Source organism: Osmerus mordax, chromosome 15 (genome assembly GCF_038355195.1).
Source record: "Osmerus mordax isolate fOsmMor3 chromosome 15, fOsmMor3.pri, whole genome shotgun sequence".
NCBI lineage: Eukaryota > Metazoa > Chordata > Actinopteri > Osmeriformes > Osmeridae > Osmerus > Osmerus mordax.
The window spans coordinates 3,779,224-3,795,005 of record NC_090064.1 but is presented as its reverse complement, the minus strand read 5'-3'; the positions used below and the strand labels follow the sequence as shown (position 1 = coordinate 3,795,005).

Genomic DNA, 15,782 nt, shown 5'->3' with positions numbered 1-15,782 from the left:
CTAGGTTGCTAGGTAACGGAAGCTAATTAAAGCTACCTAGCTGCCGTTTTGGAAAAATAACTGGTGGAAGTGGATATTTAGAACTCACGCATCTAAAGGTTAAAACGAATAAACTTATCCAAAAACAGATGTCATGTACAAATTGGAAAAATTAGTGACATGATACTTTTATAGACGCCATTGCTGTGCATGCCATGACCGACTGTGATTAAAACGTGATCAGCCACGCTAGCTCCACAGTCTTTGAAAATTCCGGGCTAAATAAACTATTTTGGGACAAGGTTTTTTAACAGTTCTGAACGTTTATTTTCACTGATTCTTTTACATTTACATTTAGTCATTTAGCAGACGCTCTTATACAGAGCGACTTACAGCAAGTACAGGGACATTCCCCCGAGGCAAGTAGGGTGAAGTGCCTTGCCCAAGGACACAACGTCAGTTGGCATGACCGGGAATCGAACTGGCAACCTTCAGATTACTAGCCCGATTCCCTAACCGCTTAGCCATCTGACTCCCCATCTGACTTTTGTGGGTGATTTGTGAGACGCTAAACTTTGATAACATGTAGGCCTATGCATTTTCAGTATTTCAACATAACTTTCTGGAGGGTTTAACCTCTACTGTACTGTAGCTAGCGAAATCCTAACGTAAACTATGTGAATCTGATAGCACATAAACAGGCTAAATGGCCTAAATTTCAAACATATACGTATTAGCATGCCCCATCCAATTTCTGAAAATATGTTTATATATTTAAACTATTTCTGTAAAGAAACTCACCTTTGAAGTAGCTAATTTCCAGTTGAAATCCAATGTGTACAAGACGGTGTTGAACCCCTGCAAAATCTCTTCTGAAACCCCAGTTTCAGCGATGCGTTGAAATGGGCATGCGCAAAGTTGTTGCTCAGGGGCAGACTGAGGGGCAGGTTTGCTAAGGAAGAATTGTAATATTCTGTGATGACTTGTCTTTGGAAATGAAACGCTTAAGAGTCGCTTACCTTTTGGTCACATTTAACTATTTTGTATCACAAAAATTATTGGAGCACAAATTTGCATTGTGTGTCATACAGCTTTGGTTTGCTATACAAAGAATGTTTGCTTAATCATGTTACACATCACACATTGATTGCTTTTGTACATGTTTATAGTAAAGAATGAAAGACTAAATTATATTCCAAATTCAGTCTTTTATTTATTAAAGCTATGTTTCTGCATATGAGAAAATTGATGACCAATGACATGCTGGGGCTGAGCTGCACATGAATTACATGCATTGTCTACATTTATACGTGCTGGGTGCAACATTTAATATTGTGTGTGATTGAAATTCATGTAGACTATGGCTACATTGCAAAAGTGTCAGAACTGAGAGCAGTCCAGTGAGATCTCTCCATCTCTGGATAAACCACTATATTGCACTCGAGATCCGTTGTCCTGCGACCAAAGAGCGACTTAACCGCAACTTAACCCATGGTACCAAAATTAATGTATCCAGCCGACCAAGGTACAACGTCGCGGCAACGTTGCCCACGGGTCTAAAAATAACGTAACCAGCCGACCAAGGTACGACGTCGCGGCAACGTTGTCCAGGGGACCAAAAAATAACGTAACCAGCCGACCAAGGTACGACGTCGCGGCAACGTTGTTCACGACGTTGCCACGACGTTGCCAGAAGGTAACGTCGCGGGTTACCAACTGAGCACTTACTGGCATCGTTGCCGCAACGTCATGTGTTAGCTGGGACAGCCCTACTCAAGACAACAGCACTCACACACATCATGCCAATAGTGCACTACATACTTATATGCCAAACACACACACTAAAAACTAGGGCTGTCGACTAGTCGATTGTTTGGTCGATATGCTCTAGGTCGATATAATGTGTGTATATATATATATATATATAATAATAAAAACAAATCCGTTACTGTTTTCCCTTTTGTTAATCTGCGTTTTGTTTTGTTTTTTGCACACGGCACAATTGTAGCTGTTAACCTAAATTGTACCAGACTTTGTCTACAGTTGGTTTTATTAATCCTTTAGGCAAAATGGCAAATAAATCTGTGGTATGGAAGCATTTTATGTACCGGGAAACTCAAAACATGTTGAATGCACTCTGCCAACAACGGTTTACATTTTATAGTTCGACGTTGAATATGATGTAGCCTACCACTTGAAAACCGTGAGTTGGCCATCGGATCATTATTTTACAGTGTGTAGCATATAGGCCTAGGATTTGTGTATGTTTCGGAAAGTTTTAGGCTATGTCTGCTTATGCTGTGCTACTGTAGGTCTAACCATCTGCATTTTATTTTGAACAACAGCCTAGTTTTCGATTTCTGTTGCACCGTTCCCCACTCGTCTTCTACGTAAGTTCGCATGCTGCACTTTTTCAGGCAGTGATCAGCGTGCTCTGATGATTTGCATGTTAAACAAACTGTATTTTTTATTTGTAGTACATTGTTTATTATTTATTATCTCTTACAATCAGCCTTTTTTTTATTTTTTTATTATTATATCGGCATTCGGTAACAACAGGACTGGTGACACAAGGCTTATTATTAGTATAGCTAATTTTATAGCGGCTGAATCTGGAATGTCCAGCAGCTACATTGAGTCAGATCGGGAAAATGTTTGTACATTTATGTTTGTCTAGTTGTTAATCTCCCTTCTTACGTATGTATTTCTTTCAGATTATCTCTTAAAACTGAGGTAAAACATCACACAAAAATGGTTTGATGAAAAAAATTGTGACATTTATAGAGAGAAAAAAAACTTTCAAATTTAGATTAGTCGATTTTCAGAAGTGTTCAGTCGAGTCTTGGTCGACCAAAGACAAACTTCGGGGACAGCCCTCCTAAAAACACATACACAAAGAAAGATGCAGCCGATAACATCTCCTTATCGCCTTCTCCATGTAATTCCCCTGTCATTCAATATTGGGGTGGAAGGGGGGCGCAAATTCTATTTACATAACAATGTATTGGATGGAGCAGCCAAGCAAATGCAGTGGACTCCAGCAATATTCATGCTGCATGTGTCCTTGGGCTTGCATGGAGCACAGCTCCACATTATTAACTGACTTATTAACTAACTAATTAATTAATAATTGGTTTGATTACACATAGAAGTACAGAATGATAGGGATTGGATGGAGGACAGAACAGGGACTGGGGTGGAGCATGGATCTCAGCCCCTGCAGCAAAGGAGAGACTAGTTCTGTATTCAGCACTGCCACTAAACTAGACTCTTTGGACGAAGAGGTATGGAAATCCGTGTTTTTTGTTTCCAGGTGATGTTTTGTTATCAGAGGAAGCAGGCTGTTCCTTGGTTTTGTGTAGCCTATTACCTTCAGGCTGCAACGTAGGCTCGGTGCAGGTAACATGGAGGCTCGATTTTGCTGTTGCAGAAAACTTTTAGCGACAATCGCATCTGTGATTAAATGGACTTGGTATGTTGTCATATATTTGAGTCACGCTCCCGCTGCTGACACACACAGGTCAAGTCTGTCACAGGAGTGTGTGTACATACACACACAAACATATTGACTCCCAGAGATGCTCACACACCACTCCCCACCGTGTGTGGGACTCCACCCTTCCTCCCTGTGTAATTTTGGTAGGCTGACTTGATTACACAAGAAACAACAAAGACGCACCGTAATCACTGTTTTACAGAAGCATGCTACTGTGTAGGAGGCAATTTCAAGTGGGCCTATTGTCTCCTTACTTAGTTGTCAGTCATATATCTCTGTGTGTGCGCATAATGATTAGATTTTTTTTGCCATCATTGTGGCCAAAGTCTGACCTAGACTGGTTGAAGATTCATATAAGGATCAACCTCATTTCCAAGGATGAGGGCAGTACTGGGTCATGTACTGCCCTCATCCTAAATACAAGTCAGGGGACTTGTATTTAGTTGTTATACACAACAAGAGCGCACCTAGGGGTGGCCAAGTCTCTCTGCCGAAATACCATTTTGGTGTACAGTTCTGGGATACAGTATTTTCCGTCAATCCTTGTGGGCGGGGACTGGATGACAGAGTAGAATCTTCCGCAGCAACAGACGACCCACTTCCGAGTCTGTCCACCCAGTTTCACCTGTTATTGGTGTGAGGGTATGCGTGTACTAGGGGTGGAACGGTACATGTATTCGTATTAAACCATACGGTACGACGTCAGGGTGCATGAAATTACACGGAGAATACACGGTCTAAAAATAAATAAATAAATTTGCGTGCAAATTAATTAATGTAATGCTGAACTACTGTTAGATACTCGTGTTCTTTAGGGACATCTAATCTGTAGCTCTGAAGCTCTGATTGGCGCCGCCGTGAGTCAGAGATAGCTAGCAGCACTACGGACGAGTATGGCGAGTGGTGGCGACCCACGAGAGATAGAGGACCCGTCGGCCTCTTTAACCCTTGTGTTATCTTCGGGTCATTCTGACCCATCAGTCATTGCGACCCACCGTCGTATTGCGACAAATTTACCGCATACAAAAACAAAGTGAAGCATTTTCTTTTAACTGTTGGGCTGTCTCAGACCCCCCATATTGCAAAGGTTAAAATAAAATTATTTTTATTTGTTTTTGTATTGGGTAAAATTGGGTATACACAACGAGGGTTCGTTATGAACCTTTGGGTCATATGACCCGAAGGCAGCACAAGGGTTAAGATTGCAAGTTTGGGAAAACTTTGGTTTCCCATTCAGTTTCAGTATTACAGGCGAGAGAGTGGTGGATAAGACAAGCACTCTGTGTCGGTGTTGTTCAGCAGTTTTGGGCAGTGACGTGCAGTCTGGGTAGGCAAGGTAGGCACTGCCTACCCTGCCAAAATTCAAACCTAAAATGTTTATTAAATCATTTTATTTAATAAACTTGTATTTTTACAGTTTATTCTTGTGATTTATATATGCAATATGTGTGTTATTCCAATTGTTTAGACGTTATGATGACAAATGTAGCAGTTACGCATAATCAAATACAAAAAAATACAAATTGTAGAATAAGCAGTGCTTTTACTGTCCGTTCACTGCGGACGACAAGCGAAAACCTCACTTCGATCCTGTATTCTTCAACATATACGTTGAAAAGCATAACTCTGCTGTGCCTTTGCACGTTAACAGGGTTTTTCCTGGGTCAAAATGGGTTTTCGGTGCTCCAAAAAAAAAGATATATATGTTTATATATATTCTTTTTTCTAATCAATGTATTTATTCCCAGGTGTTTTGCATTTCTCCGACATGCACTCTAACAATCACTGCTGATAGACGGCCTAAAATTTTGCCCAGCCTGATTTCTGATACCGTGGCAGAAATATAGCCATAGAGGAAACACTGCACTATATATTATCATTCCAGGTTAAGAATACCAATGGAGGCTGCGTTTGAAATCGTAAATCAAACTTTTGTCAGCATTTTGAGTGGAAATGTCATTTGTACAGGTGTATTCGTGCACGTTGGGCTGGCCCTCGCAGCGGAACGACAGTTCAAAACAGAACGAGGGTTTGGCTGTAGCCTACTTGAAACATACTATTGAGAACATATTCGCTGACATGCATTGCACGCGTAATCCCCGCATAATTCAAGTCAAAATGACAGCAGCGGTGTCTGCCGGTATCACAGAGTTGAGGAATTTCTCCAAGCTCGATTTTATTCAAAATATTAGTTAATAGCAAGAGGGAGGTCTACGCCAGACTAAGATGGACTACTGCAGCAAAAGGCACAACATGTTTTCGATCGTTTCAAACAGACTGGTACAGTATGGAAGAAAAGATTGGCGGATGTAGGCTACTGCTTGTACTGTTTACTGCGTTTACTGTTTTGACATATTAGCCTAACAATAAAAGAGGTAATCTGGCTTTCATAACTCAGCCTCTTCCTGACATCACCGCACGTCACTGGTTGTGGGGTATGTGAGTAGAAATACATCTAACATGCTAACGCATATAACGCATCTGGCGTGTGCTAACTTAAATGACAAAGAATATCTGACCCCATCTCCCAGGTGTGCCAATCACTGGAACGAGACAAAAAAAAACTGTCCAACTTCTCTTCCCTACTTTGCTTAACCAGCCATTACTTTTACATTACATTTAGTCATTTAGCAGACGCTCTTATCCAGAGCGACTTACAGTAAGTACAGGGACATTCCCCCGAGGCAAGTAGGGTGAAGTGCCTTGCCCAAGGACACAACGTCATTTGGCACGGCCGGGAATCGAACTGGCAACATTCAGATTACGAGCCCGATTCCCTAACCGCTCAGCCACCTGAATCCATTAGATACACATACAAATAAGGCCAAAAAAATCACTGACGCAATCAGAATTTACATGTCATCTTCAATGCGCCCGTATTCACTTGTAGAGGAACCTGGTTTGTTTTGCTTTTCCCTCCGTTGTACTGAACTCGTACCGAACCGTAATGTCTGAACCACGGTATGAACCGAACCGTGACTTCAGTGTACAGTTCCACCCCTAGCATGTACAGTACTGTGCAATTCTAATTTTTATTTTTTTAATGCCTTAAGAAATAATTAAATGAAAAGACTAAACACAAATGTTTGCAAAATGACTCATTTATACTGCCACCCAAATACTGAAGACAAAATGAATACTTAAGACAATATTCATGTAAAAAATCTTGGGTGCCTAAGACTTCTGCACAGTACTGTATGTCTTTTTTTGAATGAAAGTGTGCCTGTCAGAGTTGTAAGTCATCATTGCATACATTTCTTTGTGTACAATTGCATTGCATTGTCAATTCTCATTGCAGTTAGGTATCTGAATGTTGCACAGGTTTTGCTAGATGTTATGTTTCGTATAGTCTGCTCATGAAGTCATCACTAAGTGTTTTCCATATAGCTGATGAGGACTCAAACTCCCAGATGCCTACCCTGTAAACAGACCGAGATGCCACTCTTGAAACACTGTTCTGATAAGTACCTGGGAAATCATCATCTGGTGGTAGACTAATCTTTTGAATATGGTAAAGAGCAGAGAACAACTGTGAAGTAGGGAGGGGGAAAAGAGTTATCCGAGAGAATAACGAGGAGGGAGTGAAAAGGAGAAGAAAGATGGAGAGTAAAGTTAAGGAGAGAGTAAAGGGCATGGAAGAGCCAAGGAGTAAGGAAAGGAGGGAGCGAGATCCAACATGGTATCCAGCTGCGCGGGACAATAAACCTAGTCACACAGCCTGGCTATGTCAGGGAAGTGACTTGATTAGCGCAATGCAATTAGCTGCAGTGAAATGTGATTGGGACCGTGCCTGCAGAATCTGAACCAGCAAAGTAACAGTATGGGATCTCTCTCACACACTCAAGCGTCAGTTATATACTCTACTCTGAGAATGTATTTTGACATTTACCAAAGCCAAGGAATATGCCAAGACAAGTTTGGGGATCTCATTGAGTATGTGCTAGCTTAGCAAGCTTTGTCATGTCAGACTGAGACTGGCAGCACTAGGACTACAGTACTTTGTTTCTTCACCCTCTAATTCAGAGGAATGCTTTTGGTGAGGAAAGTGGTAGACAATTTTGACATTGGCATTGTTGGGTTGGAGCAAAGATTGTACAGCCGCATTATCCCTCACTATATGTTTATACCTGTTTATACATAGTATGTAACGTTAAATAAATAAGTAAATAAACAGATAAAAAATAAGATTTCTTTTGTATTTGTAAGTAAAAACTTTTACTGACATTGTGTATGGTGCATTGAAATAAATAAGCAAATTTCGTTTTTCTAGTATTTTATTTTCATTTATTTTTATTGCGTTGTGATAAACCTCTTTAATGTTGAATTAAACAGTAGGAACCTACTGGACACGGCAACCAATAACTTTATAGAAATTAAATGAACCAGCATGGCTGATATGTTCTGATCAGTCAGAGTTCTGAGCTGGCACTTGTATTGTATTAGTGTTGTCATAAAAAACGGTACCAAGTCGGTACTCCCCCCAAAAAAGAAAAATGGTAAGATACCAGAATTTCTGAAGTTACGGTATACCAAGTCCTGAGTCGGATCCTGACAAGCACAGTGTTGCCAGAAAAATCTCACCAGAAGTTGCTAGATTAAAAGATTTAGTCACGAAAAGTCGCTAAATCTAGCGACAAAATTAAATTGGCAACACTGGACAAGCAGCTAATGCTGCAGGGGCTCCCCTAAAAGAAAAGTTGTCGACAAGAAAAGTGGATGAGCCACATATGGAAATACTGAGGCAGATGACAATGAGAACCTCGTTTATAACCAGAAACCAATTTTCAAACATCACAGTTCATGTCCTTTATGGTTTGCAGCATACTGCAAATGCAATACCTAATACTGGGGCATACAAAAGGAGAGGGAAATATAGCTGCAAGCAGTAATGAGGTGGCCAAGCAGGTAAAGCAGGTAAAATGAACGAAAAACATTTTAGACATCCTCAGAACAGGGTTCTGAGTAAATGCAGCTTTGAATCCATCAAAGATTTGCTGATACGACCCAACTTCCTGTTTGTATATAAGCAGTTTTTCAACTGGCAAGCAGTTGTCAGATTTGGCCCAAGTTTAAACAGCTGTAATTCAGTCCTATTTTGACATGTCAAGGTGATTGTGGTATAAAAGCGTCTGCTAAATGCATAAATATAAATGCAGTGAAGAGGTGCTGAGATATGACCTCACTTCTTGGCTTGGTTGACGACTTTGATTGGCTGTTCCAGTCAAAAGGTTTAGAAAATCAAAAAACATGTGATATTTTTTGTGAGGCTTGGTCTGAAGATGATCTGTGCCAAATTTGGTGAATATTGGACAACTTTATAGGAGAGGTAGCAAAAAATTGTTATATTCATTCAAAATGGCGGCCACATCAATTCGGCTGGTATCACAAGTTAACATGTGTCAGACACAGGATCTACTAAGACAAAGGAATCACTTAAATAAGACAAACAAATCAACAGTTATTGGTCAACACACAATCCTGCCTTTACAAAAACAATTAAAGAAGTATGTGCTTTAAAAACAAAATGGTGAGAAAAAGTGTTAAAAGTATATCTGTCATTGTTATGCATTGCGATTTTTCTTACTGTTGAAAATTGAGAAAAAACTGATGAAAAGAGTATCTTATTGACATTCATACATGTTTAAGCATTAAAAAGTATTAAAGCACAAAAGTATTAAAGAATGAAAGGCTGAGAAACAGAAAACAGCTTGAAGTTAGAAAAATTAGCCAATATAGTGATAAAGAGTATATTGCATAACAGTTATCAATATCATAGCAGACAAAAGTATGTCAGCAGTATGAAGGTGAAAAAAAGTGTTGCTTTGAAACCAAAATGGTGAGACAGTGTTAAAAGTATATCTGTCATTGTTATGCATTGCAATATTTTCTCACAGTTGAAAAAAGAGTGATGAAAAGGGTATCTTATTTAATTTCATAAATGTTAAAGCGTTATGTTAAAGCCATTTTATATTTTATTTCATTCTAACCCTTTTACATTTTTAGCCCCTTAATATTAGTTAGACTTGTACACTTCTTATTTAAGATTCTTATATGTTTAATGTGTGCACCTTCCTGCCACAGTAAATTCCTTGTCTGTGTGATGTTTCTTCGCGAATAAAATAAGATCATGCTACATCTAACCAGCCGATCATTTCTTGCAAGTGTGTCAAAGTGGTATTTTTACAGACTGTATTAACACCGCAGGCGTGAATAATGCATGCATCGTCATTGTCGTCTATCTTTAGCCGAAGAAGCTAGAGAGAGGATGCAATGGGAGATTTCCTACAGTAAGCTGGATACTGCTTCAAATTGAAAACGGAGACGATCTTTTGATTAAAGACAAGTTCCTTAACCTCTGTTGTCAATATCGCAGATAAAAAGTTAATACTGTTACGAAGCATTTGTTTGTAGGTAACGAACGATAGACGTAGCTAGTTTCGACGTTCTATGGCAGCTACAGTACTGTATGATGACAGTCGTAGCTAGCATTGTAAGCACTAGTCACTAGAATGGCCATAACTTTAAAACAAAAGATCATATTTAAAATATGTCTGCTGTTCTACATTGCCCACACAATTATGTATATATATCAACTCTAACATGGCCTGTATCTTGTATTGAAAGTGCTCGAAAATTAGCTCGTATAATGTATGGTGGACTGAGAAAACGTAGCTATTTGTCAAAGCGGAGCGAGCGGATGTTGTGGGAGAATTCCTACTGTTAGATTTACTGCTTCAAATTGAAAACGGAGAAGATATTTAGAGTAAAGACAAGTTACTTAACGTCTGTGTTCAATATCGTCAACTAAAAGTAAAAACTTTTCAGTTACGAAGCTTTTGTTCGTAGTAACGCCAGCTGCAGTAAACCTTTCGTGACCCCGGTTTGGCTGTTTGTGACTGGCTGAGTCGGATATGACAGTGTTGAGCCTCGATTTTTGCAGATTTCTGTGAAACTTTCTTAGAGAAAAATAATCTAGCTAGATTATGTACACTTTAAGTTCAATGTACATACCTTGTTTGGCCAATTAGGTAGATTGTGGAAAAAAGTAGAACCGTTTTTAGTTATGGAGAGCCATCGCGCTAGCTTGGAATTGCGTTATCCCACTCATCACTTCAGTGGTCATAACTTTTAAACAAAATAGTCTATCTTAAATCTGTCTGCTGTTCTGAATTCACGACAAAAGTACGCACATTTCATACGCTCTAACTTATCCTCTATCTTGTAGTGAAAGTGGTTAGAAATTAGGTTTTCTAAAAAAGTAATGCTTTGGACTTCATATTGAGAGTTGACAGCAACAGATTCCAAACACAAATACCATACTTGAAATTAACTCTAGACCTTTTATCTGCTCCTTGTCAATGAAATAACAAACTCCCTTTATGAGGGAATAACATACACCTAGCCACCTTACTTTTGGTCCCTTAAAAAGGGGGGGCCACATATAAAATGTATTGTAATTCCTACACCGTTCACCTGATTTGGATGTAAATACCCTGAAATTAAAGATGAAAGTCTGCACTTAAAGCACATCTTGATTGTTTCATTTCAAATCCATTGTGGTGGTATACAAAGCCAAAATGATGAAAATTGTGTCAATGTCCAAATACTTATGGACCTAACTGTATGTGAGAGAACAAAGGTTGTGCCCTCTCCGAAGGCAAAGCACACCCAACTAGAGAGGGTACAATTTCTGGGGAAATTGTAGGGTGTGCTTGCTTGCGTCAGTTGCGTCAGCGTTTTTTAATGACATTTTTACAACTGATATTTCAGTATATTTTATATAAAAATGCATACTTATTATTAAAAAAAAAATGTGCTGCTCATTTACAATTTAAAATACTAAGAGTGAAGTGTAGAATGAAATAGTTGTCTTCTCATTTCCCAAGAGGAAATGGTGATCAGAAGCCTCATAGTTGGATCAAAACGAATACATTTGGCAGACCGGTGTAAAATGACTTTATGACGTCCTTTCAAGTTTTTACCTTCTTGTGATATTTTCAGGCATTTAGCCTACTCATATTGCACTCATTCATTAATAAAGAACCCCCTTTGCCTTCATCCGTCTGAGACGCCCCGAGCGTGGTGCACTGTGGGAAGGCAAGCGATTCGCGTCTCTGTAGTGGACACGCACCATAAAGATAAAATATGTGTGTAGACTGAGTATAGATATTAAGCAAACTCAATAGATGACAGAGATATTTTGTAGAGCTCAAAAAGGCTAACATAATTTATAAAAAGTAGAAAGAGTGGATTCAACACACTTCGTTGCGTTGCTTCCCACAATGCACCACACAAGCGATTCGCCTGGCTCCAATGAAAATGAATGGAAAGCATTGCGTCGCTCGCATCGTGTTGCTGTAGTGGACACGCACTGTTAGGCCTACATTTGTAATAATGCCAGGAATCTGTGTGTGTGTGTGTGTGTGTGTGCAAATTAGAAAGGGTGTACCTTCCCATGATCAGCTCAAGAACCGGGCACTCTGCAAAATTAATAGATTTTTTTTTGCGGTATTGGAACTAATGCAATTGAGAAAGGCATTTGCAGAAATGAAAAAAAAATTAGTACGGAAAATAGGGAAATACTGTCTTATTATTTAGAAGCAAATTCGCTTTTACAACCAATATTTAGCTGCTTTCAAAGGGGATGGCTAGCTAACAGAATGACAACATAAAGTGGATGTACTTTCAGTATAGATCAGTGAATTTTGTTACATAAATGAATGTGTTTACTGATGTCAAAACTGCCTAAGTAGCCTTCCGCGATTGAATGAATGTGATTATCAAAGGCATTCACAATTAAATGAAACTAAGCGTAGTAAGGAATTCAGGGAAATTCTGTAAACTTTAGTTATTTTGAAGTGAATTCGCTTTTACAACCCATAATCAGTTGCTTTCAAATGGGTTTCATGGCTAGCTAACAGAATGACATTATAAAGTGGATAGACTTTCACTATAGATCAGTGAATTTTGTTACATAAATTCATGTGTTTACGGATGTAAAAACTGCCAGCACTGTATGGTTAATTAGGCCTACAATTATGACAACTGGCTCAACCATTGTGCATGTAATGACTTCTGTTATTAACTAAATGTTTAGATGTTTGTGGTGGTAAGACAATTTCACAGAGAACCAATATAGTAGCCTAAATTTTGATCAACATAACATAAGCAAATTATAAAGTAGGAAACAGCAGACAAATGAAGGCTACATAATCATTTGCATGAACAGCATAGCAATTTGACTAGAATAGATATGGAGGTTGAACAAGTACTACAGAGATGACAGAGAATTTCAGTTGTGATCTGAGAAATATAGGTACCAAAACCACTGAGAAGAACTGTCTGGATAGATGCTGTGCCATGATGGGCACAGCATCTATCTATAATTCCAGAAATCTGTGTGTGTCACCAACATCATCGCGGGCACTGTGCTCTATCTCCAACTCTAGGAATCTGTGTGTGTGTGTGTGTCACCAATTTTATCCCAGGCACAATGCACTATCTATAGTTTCACTGACATCTTAATCACCAACTGCATCACGGGCACTGTGCACTAGTGCATTGTAATTGTATTAATGATCTCGTTGTCATAAGTATGCTACAGCCTTAGATATTGTAGGTGCAGGGTTCTCACGGTCTTGGAAAACCTGGAAAAGTCATGGAATTTCAAAATTGTGTTTTCCAGGCCTGGAAAAGTCATGGAAAAATTTTAACATATGGAAGTCATGGAAAAGTCATGGAAATCTGTTATTTTCATGTTATTAATTAATATTTTTTTACAACAGAAATATCAGAATAAAAAATCTGCCATGACCTGAACAAGGATCACTGCGCAAGCTCATTATGTATATTATAGACCAATGCTGAATCCCTGGCGGTTGTTTACCAGCTGTACTGCAGTTTGCCTCCGATCACGTCGCGAGCTCGTTATAATATCGCATTCTGGCCACGTCAATGATGTAGTGTTGGAGTAACTGTTTACCACAGATATTAGCACAAAGTTAACTAGCGAGCTAACTAAAATTACGGTAGCTATGCCAGGCAAATGTACATTCAACAATGCTTGGCTACACATGCCACAATTTTCATTGTGGATATCTAAAGCTCAAAATGTATGTTTGACGTGTCCAATATGGGTGAGGATGCACTAGCTAGCCATATGAAAGGCAAAAAAACACCTAAGCCACGTCTCGACCGAGACAAACAACACTGTCATCCCCAGCTACTTCAACCCAGGACCAGCCACTGTTCCCACTACGAATTCTACTACAAATCCTATCAAGCAAACATCCATATTGGCCACTGTAAATACAAATGAAGTCCTAGCTGCCGAGGTGTTGTGGACTTTGAAGGTAGTGAACTCTCATTATTCATACAAGTCATTCAAAGATACATCGGTCATATTTCCCAATATGTTCCCAGACAGCCAAATAGCATCAAGATTTGCATGCAGTGAAAGAAAATGTGCGTACATTTATTCATTTTTTTTAGCAGACGCTTTTATCCAAAGCGACTTCCAAGAGAGAGCTTTACAAAGTGCATAGGTCACTGATCATAACAACAAGATAGCCAAAAAACATCGCGAGTAGCCAAAACATGAAGCACACATTGTGAACACATTGTGCGTATATCAGTACATTTGGACTCGCACCTTACTTTAAGTCCATCACAGTGCGAGAGGTGTCCAGACAACTTGCACAAGCACTTACAATCAAAACAGATGGACATGCATGTCAGCATATGGGATGGTGGAGAGGTAAAAACCACATACATTGGCTCAGAATTCATGGGACATTAATTTAAAATTCTCTTTATGCACATTGTTATGTTGTTGACTATACATGTATTATGGTATTTTCTTTCCTGAAATTAATATACTTTTCTTTCGTTTTTCATTGTGCTGCAACCTATTTTTATCTCATTCATGAATGAGAATGAAATGTATTCATTTGTTAAACATTTATTAATTTGTCAGTAATTAAACATAGTCAGTAATATGAATTAATAATAGTCAGTTTTATGCATAATTTGTTTAATGCGTTGGTAAATGCCGAAACATTTTCAGCATGGAATTTTGGATACAAGTCATGGAAAAGTCATGGAATTCCATTTGCCAAAATGTGTATGAACCCTGTAGGTGACTGTTACTGTCAACAAATGAGTTGTTCAGTAACCTATTTTAGTTTTTTGCTTTGGTATTGAAAATGATATTGAGTACTGTGAAATTTCAATGGTATTGGTACCGACTATTGAAATTAGTATTGTGACAACACTACATTGTATTGTAATTGTAAATTGTAATCTGGTCTTAAATTGTTAATTACAAGTCATGTAGTTTAACCTGAAAATCCTCTTTGGATCTCAATCTCTTGAGGAAGTTGTGAAGTTGCCGTCACAAGTTAGTCACACGTGCTCATAACCACTCAAACCTGTTCTAATGTCCCCTCCTCAGGGATCGGAAAGGTGAAGCGGAAAGGTGGGATGCGTGACACGGCCTCCAACGCCGACTCAGACATGTATGACAACGGCGAGCGCCTGTACGACCTCAACCTCCCAGCGCTGGTCAAGTTCAGCTACACAGCAGAACGCGAGGATGAGCTGTCTCTGGTCAAGGGCACACGCGTGGTGGTAATGGAGAAGTGCAGCGACGGCTGGTGGCGAGGGAGCTATAGTGGGCGCTCGGGCTGGTTCCCCTCCAACTACGTGACGGAGGACGTGGACGGGATGGCTGGCGGAGGTGTGGGTGGGCTGGGCGACCCCACAGGTTCGTTAACAGAGAAGCTAGGGGCGGTCGTTAGCATCGCGGCTAACGGCAACCGTGTGCTCCACGCAGTGCAAGCACTCTACCCCTTCAGTTCGGGCAACGACGAGGAGCTGAATTTTGAGAAGGGCGAGGTAATGGAGGTGGTGGAGAAACCAGAGAATGACCCAGAGTGGTGGAAGTGCCGCAAGTCAGACGGACAGCTAGGCCTAGTACCCAAGAACTACGTCACCGTGCTCCAGGACTCCACTACCCACAATCCCTCCTCGCCAGGCCCCGTAGGGCCCCCCACGCCTGACTGCGACTACATCTCACCCTCGGCCAACGGGCGCTTTGCGGGGAAGCAGTGGTACTACGGCAAGGTGACTCGCCACCAGGCGGAGGTGGCACTAAACCAGAGAGGCACAGAAGGGGACTTCCTCATCCGAGACAGCGAGTCATCAGTGAGTCACTCCCCGCATGCACATGGAAAGATTGATAAATGGTTTTATTGTGGTATTCTACCTTTTATTAACACAATGACTCTTTAATTCTACATTTTGAAAA

The 15,782-nt window shown here is 39.9% G+C and overlaps 1 protein-coding gene across 2 annotated transcripts in view; it reads left to right on the top strand.

The window, feature by feature from the left end:
* The window catches only part of nck1b (NCK adaptor protein 1b), a 74,975-nt gene that overhangs the window by 55,417 nt on the left and 3,776 nt on the right, over window positions 1-15,782 (top strand). For both annotated transcript variants that reach the window (XM_067251982.1, XM_067251983.1), the window contains one exon: window positions 14,928-15,679. In XM_067251982.1, the coding sequence (XP_067108083.1) occupies window positions 14,928-15,679 (752 nt within the window). The remainder of the gene's footprint in view (window positions 1-14,927; window positions 15,680-15,782) is intronic.